Below are 24,444 nucleotides of genomic sequence, written 5' to 3' on the forward strand. Positions count from 1 at the left end.
ATCATTAAGACATGTGCTTGAAAAATGGTTTGTGAGGCAACTTTGAATTGTATATGGGGGGAGGAGACATGTAGATGAGCAATGGCTCACACATTGAACCATATAACTTGGGCTCATTCAACACACCTAACTCCAAATCAGATATCTAGTTTGTTTTTCAGTATGTGACATAAACAGAGCCAGAGCCTCAGAATTTTCCTAAGCTTGAAAAGGCTTGAAAATGTGTTGTTGACAATTCCTATAAGATTCTTCTATATTGTTAATAGTTTTTAGTATTCCTATAGGCTTGTTCCAATTTCTCTACATCTTCCCAAAAAGGCAGTTTCAGGAACTGGATGCAGCATCTTAGTTGAGATCTGACTACTATATAGTTCTGCAAAATGAAGTGGAATTAATATTTTTCATGATATGCAAACCATGGTTGTATAACTGTGTCATAAAAGTTATATTAATCTTATTTGCCGCTTACACTGCTAAATTATTCTCAGCTGCCAACTGACTGTGATCCTTGTATTTTGTATTATTCATCTTATTTCTTTCTCCATGGCAGAATTATGTTTTGGTCTAATCATCTCCCATTCACTATACACAGCAGGTTTAATGTTACCCTTGCAAATTATGAATATAACAGCGTAACCTCTTTGTTACGCCTCTTTGTTACGCTTTACTGCACAGTATCTAAAAATGCATTATATACATTTTGCATCCTTCATTTGTTTTTAAATAATCAGAGGAACAAGAGCATGACAAAGAGAGACTTTTCCATTATCATTCCTCCACAACTTCTTTGCCAATCCAAACTAAAGAAATCTATGTCTAATTACTTGCAAAATCAGGATATGTATTCAAAGCCAAATATATGTTAAGAACAGACTAAGAATGTGTATTTAGATATGTACCCAAATGCACATTTCAGTAAAAGCAATGGAATAAGGAAAGATGCAATAGAAATCAGATGTGTATTTAGACTCACATTTAATTTACACAATGGCTTGTAAAATATTATAGTACATCCCTCCATATAGTCTATGTTCACGTAACACATTAATAAAAAAAAGGTTCACAAACATCTATCAACCTTCATATCCCTGCACAGTGGCTATCTGCACAGTGGCTACGAAGTCTGGTTTGTACAAACCAAAAATGGAGCCATTTCAGATTTAAAAGTACACCTCAAACCAGAAAACATTGTAACAGCTTTCTGCACTCCAAATCAGTTTTATTCAGCACTATTACAATAATTTAAAACCAGAAACACAGATACTAACAGATTACCTTGAAGCCTGAAAAACATTTTTGCATTTCTTTGCCAAAGAACTAGCCCAGGAATAAACAGGTCAGACAAAAAAAAAAAAAAACAACCCCAAAAATGGTATTGAGCTGGCATTGTTTTTCCATTGTAAATTTGATGCTGTTTCTGGAATTCTCCTGTTCATCACCATACTACATAAATTTGACTTTTCTTGTTCCTTTTTCCAGTCAGAGCTATAATAATAGTGCCCCATATTTATCACCAGATAGATGCCTGTGAAAGATGGGAAGAGGGTTGTCTTCCATTGACAAGAAAGAATCTATTGAAAACAAACAAAACAAGGGGCAAGGTAAAAATGCAGATACTGCTGCTTGAAAAGCATCAATGTCTTTGAAGATTAGCATAGGAGTTGTTGGCCTATTGAATTTTAACCTCTTTTGTGATGCTTTATACTCTATTCTTTTGTCTTCTCTTACCTCTTCTCCTTCTACCTTCCTTTCTCACAATAGCTACCTGTTCTCCTTGCTCTACCTCCATCCTATTTTCATTTTCCAATGGAAAATGTGTATTTGTACGTGAGTGGTTTTTACATATAGCACAGAATAGCTTAATATTCCATTTCCATCCTGAGGCAATTCAGAGTGATTCTTGAATAACTGGTATGCACAAATGTGGGATCATTTTAATTCGTAATTATTAATTCAACGTAAGTGCAGCTTTATCCTGGCCTAACCTTTTGTGGTTTTTTTGCATGTATATACACACACAAGAACAAAAAAGCGCTCACATTTTTGCTGAGCAGATAGACTCCTAGAATTAATTTCAGATTGGGTTGACAAGGAGAAAAAGCAAGGACACTGTATATTTTTACCTATCTTTTGCTTAATCTTCTTTTGAGGAGAATTATTTATTTTCCGATTTTTTTTTTTTTAATTTGAGGTAAAAACTGTATGAATCGCTGCTGATGAGCACAACCATAAAGTTCCTTATTTACCAGAGTCTGGCTTACCACACATTAACACTGCAATGTATGCACACATTCCTGGAAATCCTCTATATATAAACATCTGCAGCTGGATAATAATTTATGAAGCCTTACCAAAAGGCTGCGAACTGTAGAGTTCTCCAGAATTTATCAGATGTCCATTTTTATTTTATTTATTGCATGATCTCTTTTGCTAGAGTCACTTCAAAAGTTTCTGGGCTTTTACGTTCCTGTGGTTGGCCTTAATCAGTGCTACTCAAATCGTGAATTATTTCTCTTCATGAAATCAACACAACCGCCTCCCCCCTTTGTTGTTTTATTATGTTTCTAGGAGTGAAATATTTTTTTCCTGACCGGCCCCCCCCCCACCCCAAATGGTTTTTGTCTTTGTTGTTTTGGATCCCACAGGAGGTACCGGAACTCTAGAAGTGTGACTAGCGTAGTACAACCGTTGGACTTGAAGAGCTCAGGCCAGCAGAACACAAAAAACTCACACACAACAAAGAAGAAAAAAATCGCTACCCCACAATCGACAGCCAAGAGGGCGTGCAAAAGGGAACACTGTTCAAATGACTTTACACTCTTGAAACTGAGAGACCGCTAACCGAGCTGTTTTTTTTTTTTTTTTAATTATTATTTCAAAGATTCCCCTTTCGCTTTCAACTTTATTCCCCATCTCCACCCCGGTACGCCCCGAGGCAAAGAGGAGAGATTAGCTCCTCTTTGAAAAATAGTCCTTCTTTGTTCACCGACTATTCGACTGGTGGCAGAGACGATATCCTTCCGCGGGCGGGCTGCCTCTTCACCCGGCTCCTCTGCCGCGGAGGAAGAAGACGAACGCAGCGCTGATTCGTCGCGGCCCGACCGGCCGGAGGGATTGAACCGTTCGGAGAGGGAGGAGGAGGAGGAGGAGGGGCTGCTGCAGCCGCCGCCGACGTCGCCGAAGCGGCTCCTTTGTGTTTCCCACAATGCACCAGCTTCTCCTCCGCGGGAAAGCAAAATGGCGAAGGGTTGTTGTGGAGCCGGGCTGCCCGTGAGGCTGCCTCGGGCTTGAGCCCCCTTGTTCTCCTCCCTTCTCCCCTTCCCCCGCGCGTGTTTGCCCTTCGGAGGGCGGCCAGAAGCCCAGCCGAAAGGCGGCTTCTCGGGCAGAGCGCATCGAGCGCCATTGATTTCCCTGTATGAAGCGAGTGGCCCAACTGGAGAGACCGAATGAGGTGAGCGAGGAAGGTTTCAAGCGGTCGAGGGAGATCGGCGATCTATGGATCGCAGGGTCGGGAGCAAGAGGAAGGGAAACCGGTTCTCGCTTTCTCCCGTTTCCTGGCTTTTGGGGATCTCTCTTCCTCCCCCCCCCCCCGCCATCTATTGATTTTGAAAGGGAAGGAAAACATTACAACATTTCCGCTCTCCTGGTCCGTTTATGTTGCGGGAAGGGGGCCAAGAGAACGCAGCCTCCTGGGACATTTCGCCCCGCTGGCCGAGTTTTGTACAGGGAGGGAGATGTGGGGTACGGGGGGGGGGGTATCTCTTGCGCTGCAACATGAACCGTAGCTGGGGTTGGCTATATATAAATATATATATTTAGGGGGTGCGTCTGGGTGTCCTAGGCAAGCCAAACAAAGGCGAAAATCTTTCGCTAGTGTTTTCGGGAAATTGAGGAAGTTCTACATTGCCATAATTTCGGTCTGCAAATGGGACTCGAAATATCTTTTTTCGTTTTTGTTTCCAGGGCCGATAAAAAGAGGTCGTTCCAAAAGAAGGGGTTTGTAAATTTGTTGCTGTACTAATGCCAGTATACTAGTTCTCCTTATTTTATTTATTATTTACTTAACTGATAATTACCTTATTAATTTACTTGTACCTAATAATAAATAGGACCTAGGGTTAAAGATTTTTGCAGCACTGTTCTCTGAGACAGCATTTTGTATATTTTTCCCTTCAGATGGCTTCTCTTTTCTCCCCCCCCCTTGCTTTTGTGTTTTGCAACTGCTATATGTATGTATGTGTTTTCACAGTTTGTTTAACATAATTAATGAACTAACTTACTTTTTATATACATAATATACACAATATATTGGACTATGATCCATAAAGTGGGATAACACATCATTTTTGAACCATATTAAAAAAATTGACCAAAATTAAAACGAATCAAGCTTAGCACATTGTACAAAGACGATTGCTGCCTTTGTAACTGATCTGGTTAAATGTATTATGGGAAGAGGGTCTAGGAGTCAGAAAAAAAAGGGTTGGTAGTATGGATAAATGAAAAGGCAGCTTTGATCTTATACAGTGGGGGGTAAACAACCTGAGGCCACCTGCAGGCCCTGAGGCTTTCAGTACAGTCCCTAGCACGCTTTTGAAGTGTTCCTAAATAAATTAGAATTTTTAACTACATGGGGAATAACCATGGTAACTATATTTTTAAAATGTTAAATTGAATATTTTGCTTTCATCCTGGTCACTTGTGCTTTGTAGTATGGTCCTCAGCACTTCACATACACAAAAATCTTCTGTGGCTTTTGATCCTCCCAAAACTGCATTTCTCTAATGCAATGAGTGTTTTCAGCTTGCTTATACACTATCCTGGTATTTGAATAGAAGTATACTGTTAATGTCAACATTAACAACTACGATGATGTATTAGGATCCCTAGTTTGAATCATCCTACTTCTACCTAATTCTGTGATAGTCACATTTCCAAAGTAATATTATAAAGCTTATAAAAGATGCAAAAAAGACACAGCCTCTCCTCAGAGCAATTACTCTGTAATAAAAGAGTATAATATTTGATTATTCTTAGATTAAAAATGTTTAGGAAAGAGCATGATTTACTTGCAGGATGTGTGTGTTTGTATGTGTGTGTTGTGCTTATTATTCCATTTCCTATTTTTCTTGTTTCCTGGCAAAGCTGGCATGCCTTTTAACAAGATTGTTGTTGCTGTTAAAAGAGCTTGTTATCTTCGCTCTTGCTCCTTTCAGTATTTGTGGAGTGTTAGCCAAGTGACATCATTTTTCATATTAGGAAATTGCAGTTCTTACATTCACGACTATTTCTAGGCAGCCAAAATAGGTCTTGTAATTCCACTCAAAAAATGTGGATAGAAAGAACTGGAATTCCGCAAATAAATTACAATAAGCTTAACCAAAATTTTAATCAGTTGTTTAATTGGGACCGATCTTATGAGGAAATGGAATAGCTGGAAAGAGGAATCTAACTAAATAATTGAGACATACTGGTGTTATGTTAAAAGTGAATGAAATAATGTATGGCAGCCAGGTATAATTCTGTCATTGCTAACCACCCCACTTAATAAAGATATTGCTTCTGCTCCTGTTTAGCCTTGGCTAGTTGTCACCTGAGTGTTTATTCTATTTGTCATCTCTCTCTCTCTCTTTTTCTGTGTTTGCTTGCTCATTAAGATGAGTGTACAGCTTCAGACTTCCGTTATATTGAATGTGTTTTTGGGGGAAACAAGTTCAAAAAATTAACTTAGTCTGTTGTGCAACACCCCCCCCCCCAAATTATAGTTATAACATAGTTCAGTGTTCTGTACAAATCCAGGCAAGATTGAGCATTTTGTGCCAACATGGTCTATCCCAGATAATATCTCTAAAGATATACAAGCTTTTAATTATTTCAGTTTAATAGCCTGTTTTTATTTTTTATCTAATTGTATATGAATTGTTCTGTGGAATTTTAAAGTAAGCTTATGGAGTATATTTCCTGTGTTTCTTCCTCATTTTGGAAAAAGAATAGAACACTGAACTTGGCAATAATACTTTTGTTTGAATTCTTGCTTTCTGACCCTTCATCCACAGCAAAATTAAAAAGAATCAGGGCTATGTTTATTTCTCTTCATATCTTTGCAAATGCCTTAGTTATGATGTATTCCTTTCAGGGTTTGTACAAGGGCTCAATGAACCAAGTGAACATTTTGTTTGCATAGTGATAGGAATGATTATTGTGGGTTGAATACTGTGTTGCATGTAAAAATATGAAAAGTACTTACTAGTAACCAGTTGCTGCTAAATGATTTTACCTAATGTATGTTACAAAGGCAGGTTTTAGATAATAGCCAAAAGTGCTTTTTCTTTTAATGCAGTAAGATTGCCATGTGCAGGTTTTAATACATTTTGAAGTGTACTGAGACTATCTGAGAAAACCAAGATGTAAGCACATCTTTAGCAGATTAGATGAACAATGTAGAATAAGCAAGTCATAGATTTAATTGTTAGTTTGTAGAACTGTGGCATATTTCTTCTATGTATATTGAATTACAATAAATTTTCAATTAAAAAAATTACATACTGGCTTTGGCTTCATCTTCTTGTCTCAGATATGTCTGGAAGTTAAATATAAGTCTGACTCTCAGTTAAATTTGTTCTGGTTTGAACATTGGCTTTTAATGTTTTGGAAGTTGCTTGTGTTCATTATATATGTCTGTATTTTAGAGACTCTACGGGGGTGGGTAATTCAGTGGTCCATAAGCGGTCACCTTTGCACCGAAACCAAAAACCACCAATATCCTTGACCAAACTCTCCTCACGGGATGGACAAAAATCCAAAAAGCCAGTGTGCAAATTTGAAGAAGGTCAAGATGTCCTAGCTAGATGGTCAGATGGCTTGTTTTATCTTGGAACTATCAAAAAGGTAATCCATTTTTAATAAACCTTCTAGCTCACAACATCTTATGGCAAAACTACAAATTGGTATTATGGCTGCAAATTTATTTTATTTCAGATAAACAAACTTAAGCAGAGCTGCTTCGTTATATTTGAAGACAGTTCCAAGTCCTGGGTTCTCTGGAAGGACATACAAACAGGCAAGAACCTTATATCATGATGGTGATAATTTAATCTTTTGGTAACTGATGTAAAACATGGATTTACTATACTATTTCCAAACTCTTTCCAGTTGAGATTCTGAGTACAGCAGGCCTGAGAAAAGGGTTAATCATTCTTCAACTGTCACTTACCTATGGTGGTGATTTGCTAAAGAGGAAGGGGAGCCAGAAATGTAATTGCTCTGAGTAGAGATGAAAATTATAACGGAAGCAACAGACTGAATGCAGAATCTGTGTAGCTTCTATACAGCCCAAAGACAGATGAGTTGTTCACTTTATAGAATCTGTAGGTCTCTTTTTTAAAATAACTCTTAATCTCAAAAACACCAGTCAAACCCCAGCTGAATTCACACATTGTTCTAAGTCATGGTTCACAGAATGGCTGAGTTCACATATTATGCAAAACAAAACCCAAATCATATTATCTCAGGACTTGTAATTAATCCAGTAGTTTTCATATGTAGCAATTAATGTTCAAAATGTAAAATATATTCATTTAATATGAAGCCACACCTTTTTGTTCTTTTAGGAGCTACTGAAACGGGAGAAATGGTCTGTACAATATGTCAGGAGGAATATTCAGAAGCACCCAATGAAATGGTTATATGTGATAAGTGTGGTCAAGGTAATTTTAAAAAAAAAACAAGCATGTAGGCATTTTAAAAATGTATTAGTATATTGTGTGTAGAGATAGTCCTCAATTCGCAACTGTAATTGAGCGCAGTGATGGATAGAATGTGAAGGATGTGCTATATAATGTATGCTTTCACATGTGGATTTTACTTGCGTATAGTGTGCACTGTGGACAGCACTTAATTTTGTTGTGAGTTACACAGTGACAATAAAGATATTTCATTCTATTCTAATTAACAGTTGTAAGTTGTGGCAGTTGTTAAGCAGGTCACCAGCACTTGACTTTGCCCAGTTTCGCTACCTTCTTCACAGCAGTTAAGCAAATGCAGCGGTTGTTCAGCAAACCCATTGTGCCCAATGGGTGTTGTTTTTTTTGTTTTGCCACAATCTGGAAGTAAACACTGTTTTCTCACAAAATGTCAAATCGTCATGTGACCACAGGGTGCTGCAAACAGCCACAAACGTGGATCAGTTGCCAGGTGTGCCAAATACAATCACATGACCATGGTGGGTGGCCATTGGAACTTTGAAACTGGATTGTAGGTAGCTCTGGGGAAATCTGCCTACCTTCATATGGTTGCTAAGCGATTGGCCATAAGTCAAGGATTACTTGTAAACTTAAGTGGATAGGCATTTCGATTGAGGTTTATTACAGTTATACTATTCTCAGAGTCTGATACTGTGTTTTCTAGCATCATTTGACATTTAATTGAAAGTGTTTGGTTATGGGTTTTAATGTGTGACAGGAAGATGTAAATCTCTTTATATCCTCTTAAAGAGTATTTTTTTAAAAAAAAATTAGGTTATCATCAACTGTGTCATACACCAAATATCGGTTCTAATGTGATAGATTCAGATGATAAGTGGCTCTGCCGGCAGTGTGTCTTTGCAACAACAACGAAAGTAAGTTGATTACTTAAAAAAGTAATTGCAGTTGAAAATAGATTTTTTTTTATATGTTGTCGGATACTAACGTTTTCTGGTTTAATGCATTTTATTTTAGAGAGGTGGTGCGCTTAAGAAAGGACCAAATGCCAAAGCACTGCAAGTCATGAAGCAAACATTGCCTTACAATGTAGCTGACCTTGAATGGGATGCAGGCCATAAAACAAATGCCCAACAGTGTTATTGCTACTGTGGAGGTCCTGGAGAGTAAGCAGTTGACACATGCTTATGAAAATATATGTTCGATTTTTTTTCCTATTTTTTCTATTTGTTGAGAGTATGTGTGAGACCAAGTGTTATGTTTCATAAATATGCCATAAAACAGCTTTATTGAGCATATTCTAACATAGCATCAGGCTCTCAGAATACTTTTCTATTCTTGAGGTTTTGACATTTGTATGAAAAAGAATTAGTTGAACTGTGGTCTTGGACCAAGTTTCAGTGAATAAATTTGCAAGTTGATTGATTTAAGACGTGCTAAAGCATATCAGTGTTTGATTTTGGTTTAGCTTGTTGTATAAAATCTGCCTTTGTGTTATGTTTAATAAACCTGAAGTCTGCAAAATGCAGAAGTATCAGTGAATGCATAGTGGCCAGTTAAATCTTCAGGAGCAACTCTCATATAACTACTAGTAGTGTAGCTTTCATTTTATTTTATTTTTTTAAAGCAGCCAATTTAAGAAATGCTAACTGAGCGTAACCTGAAATAGGATGACACTCCATTTTGCTCTTAAGTTCATGGGTCAGAAAACTGCCCACCCGACAACTTTCTTGCCTGTAGTCTGGGAATTTTTATTTTTATATGACATAATACTGTCATATACTGTTACGTGTGTAAAATGATTTTTATGAGTTCTAAAATTCATAATCATGTAACTGCATGCAATGCTTTTCTGCTAGATTGGGTATTTATTGCATGACGATCTTTGTTTTTTCTTACCGTAAATGAAGCTGGTATTTGAAGATGCTGCAGTGCGGCAAATGTAAGCAATGGTTCCATGAGGCTTGTGTGCAGTGCCTGCAAAAGCCAATGCTGTATGGTGACAGGTAAGATGTTTTACCTTTGATCTTCTGTTGTGTGTTAGGTATCCCCTTTGGGAAGGGCAGTATTCAGTACTGTGTTCAAACATATATTCTCCATGGCTGTAACTGTGATATTTACATTGATGCATTAATAAATAAATAAATATGCTACTATTTCAGTGCATTGTTCTTTCTATTTATGGTCTTCCCTGAGTCAAGTTTTATCAAGGGGTAAAAACATTTTTTTTAAAACTGATAAGAACATGGACCCAGGTTTTTTGCTACTGTATTTGTTTGAAAGTGATCTTTTATTCAACACTTATTGATACATTTTAACTGTGAAAACTGTTTTTTGTAACCCTGAATACTTTGTAAAATGAATTGCTGTCAGTACAATTTAAAAGCACATACGTTCATGCACTTAATATGCCTTTTAAACTTTTTTTTTTGAAGGTTTTATACATTCATTTGTTCAGTTTGTAGTTCTGGACCAGAATACCTCAAACGTTTACCCTTGCAATGGTAAGTACAACCTAAATCAATCTTGGGCAGAAATATTCATCATCTCTGTAAATATAGTTTTGTGCTTCTCGTTATTTGAATGGACATTGCACAAGTAATTAAAAAGGTGGATGTATTACTTTTATGTCACCGTGTTTCTCCGAAAATAAGACCTATCCCAAAAATACGCCCTAGCTTGAAATTTGTGTCTATGCCTAATATAAACCCTACCCCCAAAATAAACCCTAGTTTTGGGGCGAGGCACACACGTAAAAATCAAGCGAGGGTGGGGGGGTGGAGCTGCCCCACACGCCTTACACCTGCTTACATTAGGATCACCTGTTGCGCTGCTGCCCGAGTTCTGTGGCCGCACTCCACATGGCACATTGCACCGTTGCTGCCGCTCGCAGTAGGAGGCTGCATGGCTCATCGTGCTGCTATTGCCACTTGCAGCAAGATGCGTGGCTCGTTGTGCCACTACCACCACTCGCAGAAGGCTGGTGCGAGCAGCTGCAGCAGTGCAACTGGCGCAATGAGCCACGCAACCTGGTGTGAGTGGCAGCAGTGCAGTGCACCACATGGTGTGTGGCCGCAAGCGGCCCCAGAACTCCAGCAGCAGCGCAACAGGTGTCGGGGTGTGGGAGGCCTGGCTGCGGTGTTCCTAAGGTAAGTGGTAAGACGTCCCCTGAAAACGAGACCTGGTGCCTATTTTGGAGGCAAAAAAAAATAAAAGACCTTATTTTATTTTCTCATTGTCCGGGGAAACACAGTATCCTCCTCCTTTGCAGTTTCAGTCGAGAAAGTGAAAAACAAAATATTCAGGAAGCAGGATTTTTAGCAAAATAGACATGCTGATTGTTGGCAGGCAATAGTTGTGCCTGTCATCTACAGAATGGGAGAACTCGTTGCGGCCGTCTCTCAGCCGTTGACTTGTTCCCACAGGACAACCTGCTGCAGGATAACTTAAGAGAGGAACAAGTAGAATTGCAGCTCACCCCAGCCTCAATGACTTCTAACTTGAGAAGGTTCAAACCTAAAGCAAGACAAGGCCCACTGCAATTCACTTGTCCCTCTCTTGAGGTATCCCATGTTGAATTGTCCTGTGGCAAGTCTGCCATAGTGAGACGGCCAGGATGAGTCGGCTGCAGCGAGTCAGTAGACGGCAGTTGTCCTAGACCAGGGGTCTTCAAACTTGGCCCTTTTATGATTTGTGGACTTCAACTCCCAAAATTCCTCAGCCAGTGTGCCTGGCTGAGGAATTCTGGGAGTTGAAGTCCACAAGTCATAAAAGGGCCAAGTTTGAAGACCCTTATTCTAGACACTATCATCTAGACAGTTAATGTTCTCATATGTAAAATGTTAAAACTTATTAATTATTATTTAAACTTCTGAATTCTAGGGTAGATATAGCACATCTATGCCTTTACAACCTAAGTGTTATTCATAAAAAGAAATATTTTGATTCAGAACTTGAACTCATGACATACATTAATGAAAATTGGGATCGACTCCACCCTGGTGAAGTAAGTTTTTGAAATATTTACATCCTTTATGTGTTTCTATAGTTCAAAAGATCAAACTATTCAAGTGCATAGAAATACTTTACTAATTGTTTAACGTATAGTACAGTTGTACTAGAAGTAAAGTTTGTTTTCCTGATTAATGCTGACTTTCTTGTGAATTATTGTTTTTGAGATTATTTGTTTTGAGTGTTTGCATTAAAAAAAGCTTAAGATTTGAAAGTTAAAGTCAGATGCAAAAGATCAGGTCCACACATGAAGGTCCAATTAAACATTTATTGCTACTTGTGCCGGTGCACAGGTCTGTTCTCAACTAATGCTTAACACCTGCCTGGCATTAGATAAAGATCAACAGAATTCAAGAGAGGTTAGATTTCATTTGCTTGCGGTCACATAGGGATTCTAGGCTGATCCCTCTTTTAACTGCCCCCCCAGGTTGTGCCACTTCTCCTACAGTTACACATAATCCACATACTTTGTCTGCCTTATGTGGTAATACATAAAGTGTGCTCTTGTGACTGATAGAAGTTTGAATTTCAAAGCAACTTTTAACTTTTTTAAATAGGTATTTTTTCAACGTTTATACACGTAATCCTTGACTTACAATCTGTTACTTCAAAGTTACGATGGATTTCCCCAGAACAATGTTATGATGCCATTTTGAAGTTCCAATGGCTATACCCCCAATCATGTGATCACATTTTGGGCGCTTGGAAACCAGCCTGCATTTGCAGCCATTTGCAGCATCCAGTGGTCATTTCCTCAACAAATTCTTCTATTAAAATATTTATTTTATCGGATACAGAATGCATATTGCTGACATTTTAACAAAGGAATAAGTATATATATTTTAATATTAAAACTATACCCATAGACAGAAGAGATATTTAGCAGTTCAAATAGATACAGAATAATTTATTCAATATCTTGTTCGTAGAATAATGAGGATAACTAAACTTCTGTTTTGCCTCTTATTTGTTAATATGTTACAGTACCGTAGGTATTTTGCCCTATCTGTTACATAAGAAATTCTAGAATCCTGCTGTAATTTATATTTTATATCTCTTTGTACTATTAAATATTAGTGCTTATGGGTATTACTGCATGTTTCAGTAGATTAAATTACTTCTTGATACTTTACAGCTGGCAGACACACCAAAATCTGAAAGATATGAACATGTTCTGGAGGCATTAAATGATTACAAGACCATGTAAGTTGATAAGGGTTTTATACAATTTTTTCTTTCATTTCCATTAGTTTAATCAGATAGTTTTTTGAAGTGTTATTTAAAAATACGCGTAGCTGCAACAGAATGTGTTATTGCATGTTTAAATGTTTAAGTCAGGTGTTTATTTCTGAGGTAGACGTTAAATGAAGGTTTACTTACGTTTTTCCCAAGGTTGGCCTTTGAGGAGTGCCATATGTTTGTTCATAAATGGATCTGTGCTTTCTCTTGATATCTGAAGAAATGTGTTTTGTCTTCATCTACTGCATTTAATATCTTGAAATGCAGGTTTATGTCTGGGAAGGAAATAAAGAAGAAAAAACATTTGTTCGGCTTAAGAATTCGTGTTCCTCCTTGCCCACCAAATGCTGCTTTTAAGGCTGAGAAAGAACCTGAGGGAACCTCTCATGAGTTCAAAATTAAAGGGAGAAAATCATCCAAGCCTATGCCTGATCAGAGGTAAATAGACTAGAATGGAATAAAATGACAGAAGCTGGAAGAGCTGTCTGTAGATTTTCCACAAAGACTAACTGGAAATAAGCATTCGCGAGTCAAGGGTTGCCCATGTCAGGCAAAGTTGAGCTTGTGCAGTTAGAATAGCATAAGGAAACAGTTTGTTCTAGTGGCTAAGGCACCAGGCTAGAAACCAGGAGTACTAGTCCTGCCTCAGCCATGAAAGCTGGCTGGGCGACTTTGGGCCAGTCGCGCTCTCTCAGCCCAACTGACCTACCTCACAGGATTGTTATTATGGAGAAAATAGCAGAAAGGATTATTATGTATGTCTGCCACCTAGAGCAGTGATGGCGAACCTTTTAGATACCGAGTGCCCAAACTGCAACCCAAAGCCTACTTATGTATCGTCGGGTGCCGGAGTGTGTAGTCCATTGGCTGAGTGTGGCCCATTGGGTGGGCGTGGCTGCGGTGGAAACGGCAGACTGGGTGGGACTAAAAAGTTCAATCAATCAATTCCAACTTTGCAAGATCTTTTTTTTCCCGCGAGAAGTTGAAATTGACTGATTGATTGAACCTTTTTTTTTTTTTTTTTTTGCACATGGCAGCGGAGGCCTGAAGCAAAAAAGTTTTATAAAACCCAGCTGAAGGCCTAGGACTGGGGCGATGGCATGTGTGCCCACAGAGAGGACTCTGAGTGCCGCCTCTGGCACCTGTGCCATAAGTTCGCCACCACTGACCTAGAGTTATAAAAAAAAGTAACAAAGGTGGGAAATAAATAAATACAAGATGTAATTCTAACAGCTATTTCTGCTTTGGTCCTTCTATACATTACCATAAAAGACTCAATCCAAGTAGGTACTACTTGGCAGTAGTACAAACCATACCGATATATTTACCCAGATCAGGTTAATATTTGCCAAGTACAAACTATGTGTGATCTTGTTAATATAGAATTGGTCAAGAGTTAAATGAGTTGTTTTATGTTGTTATTGTGCAGTAAACTCAAAACCTGTCTTTTGTGTTTTGAGCAAAATGGCTTGCTAAGCTCAGGTTAAAGCTTCGACTACCATCAGCAAATGGAAGGAGTGTGCTGCATAGCTGGCTATCTTCTATAAGATCATTGGCCTAGAAAATCAACTTCTTGTTGATATCTTGAGCTAGGACAGATATGGTAGAGAAACATCAATACCCCACATTACTTCGGTAGACAAGCACATCCCAGGGAGGATGAATGGAAGTGTTGTATTTTCTAGTATGAAGGAATGTGGTCTAATGAATTAAATTTCAAGCAGTTGTGATAATCTAATCCATTTTTTAAAATAATCTGCACAATTGATTCTTACAAATACGTGCACAGCACAAGAAGGTTGCCTATGAGCACCATCTTTTTCAGCATTTCTGTGTTACTTTGTTTGGGTGATGGTACCCGAATAATATATTGACGCTGCACTGATAGCACTTTTAGATTACCTGCACGGAAAGAACTGTTGCAAAACCTGCTGGTTCTCCTTAATTTCTTACCAATCTTTGATAAACATTGATTGCAGTATCTGTCTTAAACATCTCTGGAGATTCACAGTCAAGGTTACTGTGTTGTATTGGTTTTCCTCCTTCTTCTGGGGATGGTTCTGGCTGATGGGAGAAGGTTGAACTCAAACTCTTTTTCTGTGCTGCCATATGGCTCTCTTCTCTTTCTTCTCCTATTTAACAGGAAGCTGTTGAAAAAGTTTATTTGCCAGTATCGGGTTTAAGTATCACCAGTATATACAGGACCTAGCTGTATAGCTTGACCCTGGCTTAACAGGACAGGTAGTTAAGGTGCTATCTCAGTGCCTAAAAGCTGTGATCATCTTGATGGAGAAAGTCTCAGGGTCAGTCCCAGCAAATAGAGTGGATGTGAGCATGCAAAACTTCTGAGACTAATGGTACTTCATCTTTCATTCTAAGGAGGATTGTGATCTCCTGAGTTGAACTAGTTGATAATCTGGAGGTTATTTCAGACTCCCAGTTTCTGCTCAGTCTTTGTACCTTTCCATTTTATGCAACAGTTATGACCATTCCTGGAACATACACGTTGGTCACCTCTCAGTTGGATTAGTACTACTTAATTTACTTGGGGCTGTCCTTGAAGACCACTCAGAAATTAAACATGGTCCAGAATACAATGACTTTTTAAAGTGTCTTTTGACAAGTAACATTAGTACTGCATGAACCGTACGCTTTGCCAGTTGACTTCTAGTGCAGTTCAAGAAGCCAACTGGTAGTTGCTTTTAAAACATTACTTTGCTTAAAACTTAAATAATTTTCAGGACTTCTTTCTCACAGTAGTTATGGCTGTTCAATAAGATCTAGTAAGGGGAGCCCCCCTTTGTCTTCGAAGGAATACATGCCCTTTTTTATTACTTTGTTCCCTCTCCTTTGGAATAACACCACAGCCAGTCAGATCAATACTTTACGCATTTTAGGAAAGTCTTTAAGACCTGATTGGTACAATTTGGGGGGGATTAGTGGTATGGTAGATCACCTCTTTGCAGGTGGCAATTGGCACAATTCTGATGATTTTTCCTCTGTAATGACAGATTGGAAAGTTTTGTGGTTATAGTGGAGAAATAAAAATTGATAGTGGTTTTCTTTGCTGGTTCTAGTGGGGTTAGTTTAATTGATATCATGTTTTTATATTTCACTTCTTAGAGATCTATTTTTTGTAAACATTCAAAAGATAAAGCATTTCTAATACAACTGATAAAGGGAATTTCAGAAATCAAATTGTAAATAAATACAGACCAATATTACTATTTAAAACTAAAACTCTTTTCTAGGGAAGTTACTAATGGTGTAGAAAGAAAGGGGAAGAAAAAATCTGTAGGTCGTCCCCCTGGCCCATATACTAGAAAAATGATTCAAAGAATGTCTGAGCCATCTCTGTTGGTAAGTGGTATTCGGGTTTCCTTCTTTAATAACATAAGTATTATTTTATTATTTCCTTATTTAATAAAAATGAACGTGTTAAACTATCTTTTTAATGTTTACAGTTAAGAGAGTTGGATATCAGAATTCTGAAAAAAAAATCCTATCTTATTCCTTTAGGAAAAAGAACCTGTTATAGTGCCAGAATCCCCTGTTTTGGATTCTCCTAGCACTACCGGGTATGTATGGGAAATATTCATTCAGCTTTCTGGTCAAACAATCAAAGTAAATATTTCTCTCTCTGTGGGTTTGATGCAGATACCTACCTACCTACATAAATATATACATACATATACACATACATACATACTATACTCTGCATATGTGATGAAATGTAAGGTGGTTGCATTCTATTGTGATAAATAATGTTTTTTTCTTATAACCAAGTGAAAGTGAAGACTAAGAATTTGGAGAGTAATGTGATGAAAGAGACAACAAAATAAAAAAGGGAAAGGAGATGATCAGTATACAGAAAGCAGAAAAGAAATTAATGCCCTTTTGTAAAAAATATAAGCTCTCATTCTGTAAATAAACATGGAGTTTTGTACTTTGGAGTAGAAACAGATGCATATGATCTGTTCAGTCAGAACTGTATTTTAGTTCTGCAGACAGTCCTTTAGTAGCTGCCTTGTTTAATGACTATTTGCAGTTATGATGGTGATGGAAAAAATAACTGTACAATCAGGCCTCACATTTACGACCTTTGCAGGTTTGTAAAGCAAAGGAAAGCTGAAGTAAGATTGTAAGCACAGTTGTGGTTTCACTCAGAGGCTGCTTTGCTTAATGATCGTTTTGCTGGTTTCAGTTGTAGTTGCTAAATGAGGATTACCTGCATACAATTTTAACTCTTTAAAAACTGGCCTTAAATAAAAGATTGGATCATGATATCCTTCCCCATGCCTAATGAGGGAGGAGATAATTTCAGTTTAAGACCTTGCTTTCCATTTTGAGGTTCTGGCAATGAGATTTTAACCTGTATTTATCTCAAAAATAGAAAAAAAATATGCCATTTCTGACTGACTAAATATAGTACTGCCAAAATTTAATAATTTGTCTATTTGATTAATGTTAGGTTACGTGAAATTGTAATATCTATGTCAATTTTTATTGTATGACACCATGGCATCATTCAGAAGATCTGATGGAACTGCACACTCATCCAATACCTCAGATGTGGAATCCACAGGTGCCGCCAGTACAAAAGAAACTACCTCAAACAGTATTTCCAAGCATTACAGGTACAGTATTTCATGCATTACAAACACATACCTATAATACACGTATGGATTAGTAAGTCCTCAGCCAGCATAGCTGAGGAATTCTGGGAGCTGAAGTCCACAAGTCTTAAAGTTGTGGAGGTTGTAGACCCCGGATCTTTACCATCTTGAGCTGTTAACATAGGAGTATTTCATTTCAAGTATGACCTTTAAATATTTGAATAGTTTTAAATTTCTGCAGTATGTTGACTTACAATAACAAAAATTGTGTAGTGGGAATGTACTTCTGAACGATGTGTCTTGCGTGTTTAAATAAATTTAAACAAATTGCAGTCATTAGGTTCTTTATGATAAAATTGCCAGTGTTTTTCAGTAGCATCTCCTCCAAAAGTAAGAACGTGGAGAGTGGACATTATCCACAACAGTAGATTTAGTTAGAGCCTCTAATTTGTCAAAGATTTAGATTCCCCTCCTTTCTACTTCTTTCCAGGGAATTGATGTAGTAGCAGCGAATTATAACATTTTCTGCTGATAGAGATTTTACAAGCAGTTGCATTTATGAGATGCTCTGGAAGAAGATCTGTGTTTTTGGCAAGCTTACATGGAATCTGTTTTTCCTCATTTTAGAAATGCCTGACAAATTTAGGAGCAAAAATCAGTTTTAAAATGGACAAGTTAAATTAGTAAATAATGCATTGGTACACTCTGGCTTCTGGTAATGTGGCTGAATGTGTTATGTCTTAAGTAACGTTGTTTGCTGTGCAGTAGAATTATCTTAACAGAAAGCAAGAATCAAGTTAGCTCCTATCAGCTGTAGTGCAATTGTAAAACAAATGCTCCCCAAAAAATTACTCAGGGGTACATACAGTGTTGTAAAAGATAAAATATACATAAAATCTCCACATGAAATTTCACCAAAACCATACTACTAGTTTAAGTTCTGTCTCCATTTGATTCAGCATTAATTGAACTTTCCTTTGCTAACAGAGAAACCGTTAAGAGTACAGTACATTTTGTTGTGGTATTTACATATTCTGAATTTTTAAATTTAAATATTTTATGTGCTCTGCAGTTTATCTGATTCTAGAAAAAGGACGCGAACAGGAAGAACTTGGCCATCCACGATACCACACTTAAGGAGAAGAGGACGTCTTCCACGAAAAGCACTCCAGATTCAGAACCCAGAAATTGTAAAAGAGGATGAAGGCAAAGATGACTATCAATATGATGAACTTAATACAGAGATTCTGAATAATTTGGCAGATCAGGAATTGCAGCTTAATCATCTCAAGAACTCTATTACCAGTTACTTTGGTGCTGCAGGTAGGATAGCTTGTGGTGAAAAATACCGTGTTTTGGCCCGTCGGGTTACACTTGATGGAAAAGTTCAGTATCTTGTGGAATGGGAAGGCGCAACTGCTTCCTGACTGTAGTGCTGAATATTATTTCCTGCACTGCCCTTTATCTATTTATAGGCAGAGTTTATACATTGGAGTGCAGAAGGGAACCTAAAAGGATATTTGTAAAGATGAAAAACCAAGTTAGCCTTAACACTTCTTGAACGGAACAAATTTTTTTATCACGTAAGAGGCCTGTATTCTAAAAAAAAATAAGGCTAGATTCTTAATGTGTTTAAAATGAGGATCTAGACTGTTGGGTTGGGAATCTGGGATTTCATTTGCTTTAAAATATTCACAAGTCAAAAGAAGAAGAAGAAGAAGAAGCCTTGTCTCTAGTGTACATTCCATGGGTATGTCTTTTGTGAGTAGGGTCTATTTTCTGTAAGTAGGACGAATTTTGAATAAGATACTTGATCTTTTTCGTATCCAGAAGTTTGCAAAAGACTAATTTCTACTTTGACAACCCTAGATTTTTCATACGGTGCAGTGTATATACTTCCTGCTGAGGACTGTAAAATATTAAAATCTTTCAAGCAAAGTGTATAAAATATATATTGAGCTTGTAAATTGCTCTGTGACTGGACTTTGTTGTCTTTTTAATATATTCTTTGCATGTGTAATGTATACACATACGTGTGCATGTGTATATATGTGTGATTGTGACCTATGCAATATAAATTATGGGATTGGGCAGCTTTTGACTATATATCCCATAATGTCTTTTATCAGGAATAGTTGCAGTATTTACACAGCAGCATTTCTTCTCAGGCTACATTGGGTGCTGTTGTTTGCCACATAACGATAGAATATGTGTCAAATGAGTGCTGGGTGTTCTGGCAGTATGTGCAGTCATTAATGTCATAATGCTTTCAGAAAACAATTCAGGCTGCAGTTCTACACATGGGAGCCCAGTGTTTTGGAGTGCCTCTCAGGATCACATTACCCCTCTCCTGTGCAAATACCCACTCCTTTTGGAAAACTTTATATATTAGTTGCATCAGACCTAAAACCAAGGCTTATTACAGTTGCCCCTCCTTAAAATGGTTCTGAGTGAAGGGGGAGAGATTAAAAGTACATGCTTTAGTTTTTCTTGCTAAAGATACCTGGAAACAGTGCAGCTACACCAGTCTGGGTTTTTAAGATGGCAGTTCTCAGTCTTGGGGAACGCTAGCTGGTTGAGACACAGACTTTTAAAATTGGAGCGTGGGCTCTGTGTAAAAGAAGAATTCTGATAATTTGTGACATGTTGATTGTAAAATCATTTCCTTTCAAGTTACTAAAAAAACAAAAGTCAGCAGGACTCAGATTAAGATTCCTCTCGGGTGTGAATGATAAAGTGTAGTTGGAACAGAATTACACAGGGTTAAGTATGTTGCCATTTGAAGTAACAATACTGATTTTATTACAAAATTACCTCTTCTGTTATTACAAACGAATCAAATTTAAATGGGTAATTTTATTTTACTTGTAAAATAAGTTTGTTTTTGTTTTTGTTTTTTTACTGAGGTTAGGAGGATTTAGGTGGATAAAGTCGGCAACGACAGGTGGAATAAAATCCACAGGGACTCCTTTACCTTTATCTAAATGGATTTCTTTTACCTGAGCTTTTGATATATATTTTTCACCAAAGGATAAATATTTTATTTTGAAGCTTCATTTAATTAGAGAATGTCTATTTAGACATGAGATTGTCAACAAGATAAATTGTCACACAAAAGTTAAATAACAATCGGGAGGGAAAGTTTCTAATAAAATACTGCTCTGCTCTTATTTATATGATTTGGAAAACAAAAATACTGTTACGATTATCAAAGGAAAATATTTACCACCTTTTATATAGCCAAAGGAAGAATAGATAAAATGTGTTGCCCGGTGCTTGTGGTTTTTCAGACAATTTAGTTGAACAAAAGTAAAAATTAAAATTTACTTCCACTTGCCTTCACTAAAAATGTGGGTCTCTTCCATTTACTCAATCTCAGCTATTAAGTTGCCTTGACTATAGCTACAATATTTTCATAAGAACAGGTTACTTTTTAAATGTTGGTCTCTTGAAATAATGCAAAATGTAGTTTTCTTGTAACTCACAGACAGTTTTTAAATTTTGTTTTCTGCAATTTTTGTAATTCACATTGAACACCAGCAGTATTTGCAGTAGGGCTTCCATGCAAGATCACTATTGGAATCTGGGAGGGGAGAGAATGTGATAAACTATCAGTTTAATTGTGAATGTGTGTTTTCATTTTGTCATGGTGGTTGACATGTTTGTATTGCTGGAACTGTTTTTCTAGAATTCAAATTCAACATTAAATGTGTGTATTTTTAAAAACCTGTTTCTAGTTGCATTTGTTAAGCATGCAAAAACAAAAGCTCAGCCCTTATTTAAGTTTTTTTAAAATAAATTCTGTGGATATTTTCAGTATATGATGGTAAAGCTAATCTTGTATGCAATTTTTTTTAGGACTGTACCAACAATATATATTTTATCATTCCCAGATTATTACTACTACTACTGCAGTCCTGTTGGGAGCGCCAAGGTGCTTCCAGATTGAAAAGATTGGATGATGACATCTGTTGCATGGAGGATGCCCAGTTGTTGGCTCCTTTCATACGCCCGTTAAGTTACCCACCAAACTGGTACCCATTTATCCACTTGCGGTTGCCCGCTTTCAAACTGCTGGGTCAGCAGAAGTGGTAGTATGTGATGGGAGTTCACCCGAGCCCATGGTAGCAGCAGGGTCTCAAATGTCAGCCTGTTGTCAGCCCAGCATCCTAACCTCCTGCGCCACTTTGCTCACCCCAAATTTATTGTAACAATGCTACTTCTTTTTATAGAATGGTGAAATGAAAACCCAGTGATAGATATTTTAAGACAGGATTTTTCAACCTTTTCACCCATTGTACCACTTTTAGGATATGGCAATATCCAAGTACCACCAGACGCCTAGCAAGGTGTCAAAAACTTGATGACCAAAAAAAAAAAAAAGTGATGAAGTATAGGTAATCCTCGACTTACAACAGTTTGCTTAGTGACTGTTCGAAGTTACAATGGCACTGAAAAAAGTGCCCCCCAAGCTACAGCCAAGCAAGACACCTGCCTGCCCACCTGGCAGCGCTCTTTCTCCTGTTCGAGGTTTTCATTGTTGTGGGCATTTCTGTTGAGGATTGGCAGCGGGGGTGGGTGGGGGGGGTGTTCGGTTTTTATTCCCTCCCATCTGCTGGGTGGTTGCAGCAGGTTTTGGTCACTTCACATGACCCTGGGACACTGTGACAGTCATAAATATGAATCAGTTGCCAAGCATCTGAATGTAAATCACAAGACTCTGGAGATCCTGCAACAGTCCAGCTGATCGGCGCTTCTTCTGGGCTCAGCAGAAGTGCCAGGATCAGCGCCGAGCTCCAGCTGGAGCCTGGCACTGATCCTGGCACTTCCACTGAGCCCTGACAGCCCTGCAGCTCCAGCCGTCTCTCACTCAGGCTTGTGTGGTGCTGCCACCGGTTCAGCTCATTCCCCTCCCACGCTACCACTTTTCTAGGATGGTCGCGTACCACCTGCCAGGTGCCAATGTACCACAGGTGGTACCCGTACTACTGGTTGAAAAGCCTTACCTTAGAAACAATTTTAGCTTGTTTAAATCTAGCTTGCTGGGTCTCTGAAATGGTTTATGGTAATGACCTTGGGAGACAAAATGAAGAGATGCAGTCAGGGAATGGTCAGGTAAAAGACAATTGAGACTGCAGCTGTAATATGGGCAAGGCAGGAGGCTCAGAAGAAACTCTTCCTAGTTTCTTGGACTGGAAAGGAAGACAGAGCGAGATGGATGTTCAGATTTGCAAGATTATGTTAATTTAAGTGTACAATAAAATAGAATTTACTCACCTGATATACCTTGAGAGGATGACAGTTTCATTATTTAAATAGGCTTAGGTTTTATGAGAGAGCCCATTCAGTTAAATATATTAATTTCAACAGAGGGAAAAAAAATGAAGACTTTTAATAATAAAATAGCATGGTTAGCTAATCTAAAGTCTTGTTATAAAGAAATACAGTAAGCGCAAATACAGTAATACACCAATTTCCTAAATATCCCTATGAGCCTTTGAGTTAGGTAGGACTGTTGGGCCCACCTTTTGGTGTCAAGAATGGTACCTTACGGTTAAGCCCAAATACAGGTAGTCCTCACTTACTAACTGCAATTGGGATTGGCAACTCTGTTGCTAAGCAACGTGGTCATAAAGTGAATTGCCCCTAACCATGCCTTATTTATGACAGTAGATCTGGCTGCGGTTGTTAAGTGCAGTATTTCATAACCATGACTAGCAAATTCCTCTTGGAAATTCCTGTTAAGACATTCTGCAGAGTATTTGTGGGACATACGCTGTCAGGCGTTAGCGTATCTAGGGCCAAGTTTTACTCTGCTTTTTTTGGGAGGGGTCTATGACAGTGATGGCGAACCTTTTAGAGACCAAGTGCCCAAAAACTGGCCCCGCCCCTGCTCTGCCCCCCAGCCCCTGCCCCGCCTGCCCACGGGACCACTCACTGCCTCCAGGGCCCACCGATCACCCAGGCAGCCCAGCAGCGCTATGGCAGCCACACCCTCTGCCCACGCCCTGCAGCATCAACTGCATGATGGGGTGTGAGGGCAGAGTCTTGTCTACGCTGCCTGGCTGCCATGTCCTTGGCTGCACTGCTCCGTGTGGGCCACGCTCGAGGGTGAGTCTCCTTCAGGGGGGCTGCTGGAGAGGAGGGGGTCACAGGGGGAGACAAGGCTGGGGCAACGGCACGTGTGCCCACAGAGAGGGCTCCGAGTGCCGCCTCTGGCACCCGTGCCATAGGTTCGCCACCACTGGTCTATGACAATACTGTATATTTTAATAAACTTTAAAAAGGTGCTGTACTTTACATAATAGCAAAAAATATTGTTATTGCATCAAAGTGTAAAGATCTCTGAAGGTTCCCTTCTGTTTTCCTCTGTCCTGTTCAATGTTAGAGGTTCTTATCTTGTTCTTGTAAGAGAGAACAAAAGAGCAGCACAGGTGGGGGAAGCACAAGAGAAAAGGCTAGGAAGGGGATTTTCCTAACATTCATACATTGCCTGGGGAAGAAGGTTCTGCAACCCAAGCACATAAATGGGAGAATCACAGAAATATAAAATACACGATTGATTTAATGTTCCTTTATTGGTTTTTCCCACAATCACTTTTGCGCCTCAATAAAAAACTATATTTTGTTTGCAGGAGGTTTGTTCCTGAGCACGGTTAAATTGTATCATACAAAACATGACAAAGTAAACTTATCAAAGCAACTCAGATAAGCAATGTTTATGGATTTTAAGGTTGTTGGTACATTAACATTGCGAAGGGCAGAGAGCAAGTTGTAGCTAAATACAGAGGTAGAAAGCTAGTCACAGCTTTGTTTTTGTACAAAATGTTATATAATACTTTTACCAGTGCTATAGCTATTGCAGCTATTTTTTTCTG

General features: G+C 38.3%; 1 protein-coding gene across 2 annotated transcripts; it reads left to right on the forward strand.

The window, feature by feature from the left end:
• Positions 1-3,087: 3,087 nt before the first annotated feature.
• On the forward strand, positions 3,088-21,292 carry MTF2 (metal response element binding transcription factor 2). Of its 2 annotated transcripts, XM_039348514.1 has the most exons (16): positions 3,115-3,451; positions 3,964-3,996; positions 6,690-6,888; positions 6,979-7,060; positions 7,611-7,706; positions 8,517-8,617; positions 8,718-8,866; positions 9,611-9,706; positions 10,136-10,204; positions 11,583-11,706; positions 12,847-12,914; positions 13,218-13,388; positions 16,202-16,310; positions 16,470-16,528; positions 17,483-17,587; positions 18,639-21,292. In XM_039348514.1, the coding sequence occupies exons 1-16, from the start codon at positions 3,447-3,449 to the stop codon at positions 18,991-18,993; spliced, it is 1,821 nt and encodes a 606-aa protein (XP_039204448.1). In that variant the 5' UTR covers positions 3,115-3,446; the 3' UTR covers positions 18,994-21,292. The 2 variants fall into 2 exon arrangements, with proteins under 2 accessions (XP_039204449.1, XP_039204448.1); XM_039348515.1 differs by lacking the exon at positions 3,964-3,996 and having other exon boundaries at positions 3,088-3,451; positions 18,639-18,993.
• The last annotated feature ends 3,152 nt before the right edge of the window (positions 21,293-24,444 follow it).

This window comes from Crotalus tigris, unplaced genomic scaffold, assembly GCF_016545835.1.
Source record: "Crotalus tigris isolate CLP2741 ecotype Arizona unplaced genomic scaffold, ASM1654583v1 scf7180000018155.2402879, whole genome shotgun sequence".
NCBI lineage: Eukaryota > Metazoa > Chordata > Lepidosauria > Squamata > Viperidae > Crotalus > Crotalus tigris.